Source organism: Alligator sinensis, unplaced genomic scaffold (assembly GCF_000455745.1).
Source record: "Alligator sinensis unplaced genomic scaffold, ASM45574v1 scaffold227_1, whole genome shotgun sequence".
Classification (NCBI taxonomy): domain Eukaryota; kingdom Metazoa; phylum Chordata; order Crocodylia; family Alligatoridae; genus Alligator; species Alligator sinensis.
In genome coordinates this window covers 2,132,487-2,140,482 of record NW_005841966.1, presented here as the reverse complement: position 1 = coordinate 2,140,482, position 7,996 = coordinate 2,132,487, and the positions used below count along the sequence as shown (strand labels likewise).

At 40.9% G+C, this 7,996-nt stretch overlaps 1 protein-coding gene across 2 annotated transcripts in view; it reads right to left on the bottom strand.

The window, feature by feature from the left end:
- The window catches only part of GRAMD2B (GRAM domain containing 2B), a 71,037-nt gene that overhangs the window by 43,740 nt on the left and 19,301 nt on the right, over positions 1–7,996 (bottom strand). For both annotated transcript variants that reach the window (XM_025200402.1, XM_025200401.1), the window contains exon 2: positions 7,707–7,950. In XM_025200402.1, the coding sequence (XP_025056187.1) occupies positions 7,707–7,783 (77 nt within the window). In that variant the 5' untranslated portion in view covers positions 7,784–7,950. The remainder of the gene's footprint in view (positions 1–7,706; positions 7,951–7,996) is intronic.

Here is a 7,996-nt window from a genome sequence, read left to right as displayed (position 1 = left end):
CAGCAGGTCAGACCTGTACTTATAAAGCGGACAGCCAGAGACCCTCTATGCCTTAAAGAGTAGAGGTTATGTAAAAAGGTTTGGAACATCTTAAGAGTCTCATCAATGGGGCACTCTGGTGATGAGAGCATGTCTATGCAGACGAATGGGAAGTGCACTTACAGAAATAAGACTGATCTTGGTAGGTTGCTTTGTACTTGTGGGTCTGTGCAGTAGAAGGCAGGGGTATAGTGTGGGGGAGGGGAAAAACAGGAAGGGAAGGAAAGAGTATGCTGTTATATAATTAGAGGCTAGGTATGGGTATGCTGTTATATAATTAGAGGGTAACAACACATGTATATATGTATGCAGCAATTTCTTTTGACCCACACAAACAACATTTTGGCACCTTAACTTGTGGGTGCTGAATTTGCAATTCTAACTCTTAATATATGTTTGGTATATAAAACATACACACAATAGAACTAAACACAACTATTCTAAAAAGCACATTCTCTGCCTAACCCAGATAAATAGTGGATGGTCTGAGGCTAGAGCCCATATGAAAATTTGTAGCTACAAAGAGTTAACCTAGGGAAGTACTAAATTGCAGTATCTGCCAAAACAAAAGGAGTCTATATCAACTATACATCAAGTTCCTACCAATGGTAAGTATCCTCAGGTTACTGCTCTTCTTGCATTGCCCCAAGTAACATAGTTTCAAGGGGAGAAGGAAAATAATGCCACAAAAGTATCTCTCCCTCTAGCTATCAGTCACCTGAAGGTCAGTTGACCAGAGTCAGTTTCTTACAGCCCTGTTACAGTCCCATGACTACTTGTCCATTGACAATAATGTGTTTCAGCATTCAGAAAAGTTAATGATATGCGTTATAAATATTTATTGAAATACTGCTGGATTTAATTATTCTGGTAAGAAACAGAGATTTCATATTTTATTTCAGTATCAAGAAATAAACTTACACTCCTCACAAAGAAAAGAAGTGCAAGTCTCTTGCAAGTTTAAATACTAGCCTCCTAATTTCTTATTTATTACAGACTTTTTGCTGGCCAAATCTTAACAGACAGAATGTGCCAGTTAATGCCAACCATACCATGCTAGCAGACTCATTCTAGAAACAACCACATATATATTAGCCTAAACACACACAACAGTGATATTTATGGGTCACGGTTTTGCTTGTCCTTAGTGTAATTTAAAGGCAACTCCACTGACTTTAAGTCAAGTGTGTGTGAAAGAAGACTAAGGCTCCCTAGAGACATCCTAAGAATAAGGGGTTTACAATCAGTCATAGGAATACCAGTTTGGAAACAGCTTATAGGATTTTGATTTACTTGAACAAGGTCTCTGCAGCTTTTCTTAAGTGGTATAGTAGCAAGAGAAGCTTTTGATTTATAAAATGATGGCACAACATGTTTTAGATAATCCTGTGCATGTGTAAGACCTCAGCATTGCATGTTTCAGGATTTGCCCCTCTCTCCCTTCCTGACCTCCTGCCTTTTCCTCCCCATCCCCCAGGTCAGAACCATAAACTCTGAGCTTGGTGCAGAAGAACAGAATCCAACACAAGCAAACCCCCTACACATACAGAAATATATGCTTGACATCAGAATGCATACATTTATACAGCTGTAATTTACTTTAGGTTCCCCAGAGATAAACAGCAACAAGTCAGAAGCTGACCCTAACTAATAAAAGTTTCCACATCTGCAATCCCACAGAGGTGCTCACTGCTGTAAAGACCCCCTCTCTCCCCCAAGCTTCACACATTCCTGACATCCTCAATCATTACCTGACTTAAAGGGATGCATTTTAAAAACCACACTGAACTTGCACAACTGCAGGTTATTGTGGTTCACAATCTAAAAGTCAAGGTCCCCAGGGGCTCTGCCAGCAGTTCTTTCTTATAAGAGAAGGTAGTTTCAGCTAGAGTATTTCTGTTGAATGAACTTCCATAAGAAGGCACACGAGAAGGAAACTTTCTGTTCTTAGGTACCAATCTATTCAAACGTAGAAATGACATGTGAATAGAAATGGATGTGTAATACTAAAAACACTACATACGCACACATTTGTCTGCTTTACAATGGCATGAAAGAAGTTAAGAAAATAGGGGTTTTTTTAACCTTTAGGCCAGTTTTTAGATGAAAAATCCCACCTAAAAACTAAGCTTCTGAAAGGTCTCAATTTTAGAAATGGGACGACCAGCTATTTTGAATTGTTGTCCCCTGGCTTCAGCTGAAAAACATTTGTTTAGCTGAACCAAACTTCCATTGCAGGGAAACCTGCAATTCCCTGGGGAGGGAGAAGGGAGAACAGGGGAGGGGGGAAGAAAAGCTTCTGTTGCTTCTACTTCGGTGTGCTGACTCCCCACTACTTCCAAATGAATATGCAATTCAGGTGAAAGCCTCCAATATTCAGAGCCCTTCATGGCCATGACCTCCCACAGTAGCTACACTGTACTGGAACAATGCAAACTAAAGGTCAGTAAGAAAGAGCCATGAATGCAGGAGCTGAACAAAAAGGTCACTATCATAAGAGGAAAGAACCAGCACACTGCAAGAGCTACAACATTCATAGGGCATGTCTACACGAGATGCTATGGTGCAGTAACAATGACCTACTGCGCTGTAGTGTCGTTGGGCATGAATTGTGATGGCAATGCTACTGCACAGAAGCTTGTTGCTATTGTGCAGTAGCATCTAAAACAAACAATCCTGCCCCCCCACAAATAAAACTGTGCGGCGATGGCACTGCACTATTATGCCAGTTACTGTGTAGTCATTTAGTACTTGGTTAAATAAATACTAAATGAATGTGCAGTAGCAACTGCACAGTTCGCTGCTCATGTAGATGCAGCTGGTGGAGAGCTCCATTTAGCTCTTCCTGTCCCCAACAATTTTTCCATAGTAAAAATCCACACAAGTTGACAACATGATTTAGATACCTACATGCAGAAAGATGTATTTTTTTAAAGTCACATGTAACTGTATAACTTTAACTGTAAAGAAACCAACATATTGCTTGGAATCCTTCATTAGCTACAGTAGCATAGTTACTCCTTTTTTATTGTTGTAACTTATTTTCCTCAAGTCCTATGCAAGTTTGTATTAAGATGCTTTTAGCTAAGTAGAAAGATATAATAAAAGTATATCCAAGTGGCTAGAGGAGGGTTCACACTTCCTTTTTCACATGGGTCCCACATCGATTGGAGGAAAAAAAAAAGCTGGACAATATTCCGTGTTTCAATTTCCCCCTATGTATAATGTAGATAATAAAAACTTGCCCACCTCACAGGAGAGTTGAGAAGAAGTGTTCAGATAGCACTGTAATAGGGGCTATTCCCCAGGAGATTCACTAATACTCCAATTATGTATATAGTAGAAGAGGAACAGCTTTCTGGGTATTTTCCTAGCTTTGTTGAATTCAATCTGGTTGTGTTTTAAGAAGAATGATCAAGCGACATGAGGATCATTTTGTAGAAACAAATAAAAGGCAATGTTATGGCATTTCAGGAGACATGAAACTCTTTGATGGCAGCTTTTGTTTATGGTCTTTACTTTTGAGACTCACACTTCTACAATTAATGCAACACTGATTCTTGTTTAAAGTTTTTTTTGCATTGTCTAACTTCAAAGTAATTCCCAGAAATCAAACAATGGGCTGTACTCTTTGTTGCTCTCATTTAAACCTTCAAAGCTTCCTTTAAAAAAAATCTCATCACCTCCAAATACCACACACTTGAACTGTACATGTGCATTTTTTTTTAAACAGGCAAAACAGACCACAGCTAGAATAATATTTCCCTGGTATCTTTCATTTAATCTCTCAATACTTAGATGTGTACTATGCAGTGTGAGTGGATCCATCTTTTTTATCATGCATCCTCATTTTTCTTATGAGATGATAGCATTAAAACACAAGGGGCAGTTTCTTTAATCAGTAGTATTCAGAGGCATTCAGGCAAAACCCTTCATCCTAAAAACCTTCACTGACTTCTGTAGGGATCCATTAACATAGGAGTTACTCACTAGACTGAGGCCATACATTTTAAGATGCCAATGAATTCAGGAGTCAGTCAGGGATTAGCTCTCATTTATATGGGAAATACCTGTTTTTGGCACCATATGGGATAAAAATTGAATGAACTCCTTGCATTCCTGGAGCTCCCTAAGGAAATTATTTCACTGTAGTGAGTAATCTGGAAATGCATCTTCTTCAATCAGGGATACAAGGGTTGAAAACATAGGCATCTCTACAGAAAGGTCTTTTCAAGAAAAATCACAAAGCTGCCTTATGTTCTCTATCTTCCTGGAAGCCATTTATGGGATTATAACAAGAGCTGGCTAGAAAATGGAGTTTCTCTCTTCCAAAACACAATCACTTTCCAGATTGGAACCAAGTCAACATTTTGACAAGAGTCCCATAAAACCAAAAACACAGGCTGTTTTGGAGGTGGGGGGCAGGGGTTGCTTAATTTCCCCTGTTGCTTGCTTCCTGGGAACTCGGGCAATACAACATGACAGCTACATCCTGAACTACCTGCTCCCTGGTGAGTTCAGCAGTACAGGCAGGCAGCTCTTTTGTTCTGTGAATGTTTTTCTACTGTGCTGTTCACCTGAGTAAATGAGCAGTTTCAGCAGTGCTGCTTGGCTCACCTCTCTAGGGACCTGTCTCTTGATGCAGCACAAGGCAGCTCAGTCTGGCTGAAAACTGGACAGACTGACTAGTTTGCTCAGAAGGCTAGACACGAGCACCAAAGAAGTGTTTTAGTCTTTCCAGACACGATTGATTTAAAAAAGACTGGAAGAGTTTTGACCACCTCCACCTTCGAAAATGACTGTTCCTGGTTATACTTGACAGATCCAGAGGTAAAGCAAAATGCTGAACTCTTATCCTCCTGAACAGGAGTTTCAGCTCTCTTTGCCTTGTGGCATTTGCTTTGGGCAACCCTCTCCTCTCCAGTACTTTGAGTTGTACAAGTGTACCACAATTCACATTTTTCTTAAGGACCAGATTCCAAATTTTTTGCACCACATTTCTTAGCGTCTTTCAGCTTGAAGGCTCAAAGACTGCTTCACAAAACTAGATACAGAGACAGATACAAAGGTATTTTGGATATAGTCTGTTTATATTAAAATTATCACAGTGGGATGGAAAGAGGAATGTATAGACAGCATCCAAAACAGTAGTCTTCTTCATGAAAACATGAAGTATCGAGGAGGAAGCCTTTAATGCCAAGAAAAGAAAAACTGAACTTTTACCTGAACTTTAGGGAGTCACTTTGCTCATAAACTAATTTAAAATAAAAGTTTTCCTTCAAGTCCATTTTCAATGTGAACTTTGGAACACAATTCCCATTAAGTACTTAAATAGTCTCATTGAAGGTTAAGTCATATTTGACTGCATGTTTTGAAGTTTTTGACAATTTTATATTATGTCTCTCTTGTCTTCTATCCCCCTCCTTCCCCCCATCACAGACATTTAACACGGTTCCCTTATCCTTGCAACAGTGAAACACACTTCTGGAAATAAGAATTGTGAAGGCCTAATTTGAAAGAACCATTGATCCTTTGAAGATGAACAAAATTCTTCTGCTCTCATGTATAAATGCCCCCCCCCCCCTTATTTTTTTAAAAAAAGTTTCACTCTTTTTCTAAAAGAAGGTCATTGTGGCTCATTGTGTTCAGACTTGAGAAAGAACGTCTTGCATTCCAAAGCTTTTCTGATTTTATCCTACTACATAGCTGGTCCAAGAAAAGATATTACCCTAAGAAATTCTTGTCACCAGTATAAAATGAAGCATCTAGAGAGAAGCCTTCAGGTGAGTAGACATGCCAGAAATAAAGAAAATAAAGTATTTAAAGCAAAACAAACAAATTAAATGTTAGGCCTTGCAGCTAACAGGACAGTTGTAGCATTGACCACATACTAAGATAATTCTGCCATTTCTCCAAAAGTCAAGAGTTACTTTATATAAAGTATATATAAAGTTCTTTATATAAAGAATTTACTTGTGTGTTCAGAAGGAGTTGAATTTGATGGAATTAAACTAGCATAAAAATTTTAAGGAAGAAGAAACCTGTCAGAGATAAACACGCCACTGGTACTTTAGCAATGTTGACTTTCTACAACATAGTTTTTTGTTGAAGTGTCCTACTACCTATAAGCCTAGATGTTAAGAAGGAAAGGAAAACATTCAGAGAGAACTCTAGTGACATACGTATATCTCTCTCACTCTAGCTTTATGTTCCCCAACCAGCATCCTAAGCTCTTGTAAGAAACAGCAGTACTTTTGCTGATGCAAAATCCACAAGACAAGTTCTGTACGGTCCATTCTGTGTCTGAACTTCAGACATGCAGTTCTAATGTTCTCAGGCGCTTATCATTACAATCCCCAGATTGCATCCTAGCAAGTTGTCAAGGTGGGGAATCCAAGTCATCAGAGATAAAACACCACTAGTACTTTAGTAAGGTTGACTTCCTACAGTATAGCTTTTTATTGAAGTGTCCCACTACCTATAAGCCTAGATGTTAAGAAAAGAAAAAATTGGACAGAGAGAACTCTAGTGACACATGTACATCTCTCACTCTAGCTTTATGTTCCCCAACTGGCTTCCTAAGCTCTTGTAAGCAACAGCAGTATTTTTGTTGATGCAAAACCCACAAGACAAGTTCTGTACAGTCTAATCTGAGTCTGAACTTTGTACATGCAGTTTGAATCATCTCAGGCTCACATCATTATAATTCCCAAACCGCATCCTAGTAACTTTTCCTGATGCAAACCCCACAACTTCTGTCCAGTCCAGTCTGAGTCTGAACTTCGTACATGCAGTTTGAATGATCTCAGGCTCATATCATTACATATCCCCAAACTGCATCCTAGTAACTTTTCAAGGGGGAGGGGAAAATACAAGCTGTAAGAGGGGACAGTACTTTTCCTAATGCAAAACCCACAAGTTCAGTCCAGTCCCGTCTGAGCTTCATACATGCAGTTTGAATCATCTTAGGCTCACACCATTATAATTCTCAAACTGCATCCTAGTAACTTTTCAAGGGGGAGAGGAAAATACAAGCTATAAGAGGGGACAGTACATTTCCTGATGCAAACTCCACAAGTTCAGTCCAGTCCAGTCTGAGTCTGAACGTTGTACATGCAGTTTGAATGGTCTCAGGCTCACATCATTATAGTTCCCAAACTGCATCCTAGTAACTTTTCCTGATGCAAATCCCACAACTTCTGTCCAGTCCAGTCTGAGTCTGAACTGTACGAACATGCAGTTTGAATGATCTCAGGCTCATATCATTATGCTCCCAAACTGCATCCTAGTAACTTTTCAAGGGTGTGTGTGTGTGTGTGTGTGTGGGGATATACAAGCTGTAAGAGGGGACGGTACTTTTCCTGATGCAAAACCCACAAGTTCAGTGCAGTCCAGTTGCAGTGGTACATGCAGTTTGAATGGTCTCAGGTTCACACCATTAAGTCTCAAACCGCATCCTAGTCACTTTTCTGGGAGAAGGGGTGGGAGTACAAGCTGTACGAGGGGATTTCAGCGTGGGGGGAAGCCTGAAGGGCTTAAAGCAACGGAGGTCGGAGTGCAAAGCCGCCCTGAAGGGCTCTCATAGGAGCTTCTCTTTCACATCCTGCCTGAATCCACCCCCCAACCCGCATGCAACAGGCATGGAGAAGACTCTGCGGGGTACTCACAGGACTCCCTTGTTTTCTTTCCTGCCGGCAGCCCTTAGGTCTTCCACATCGCAGGGTTGGTGGGTCATGAGCACCATCCGCAGCCAGCAGCCTGCCGCCACGCGCCGCCTCCGCCTCCGGCCCGGCCTCGCCCGCCCCGCGCGCACCCGCGCTCTGCCGGCCGCTCTTGCCACCGGCGCTGGGAGCTGGGCTCCGCGATCAGGCGAAAGGGAGGGAGGGGAAAAGGAAGGAGGAAAGAAACATCCTTCCTCCCAACCCACAGTTCATTTGAGAAGGCGGGGGGGGGGGGG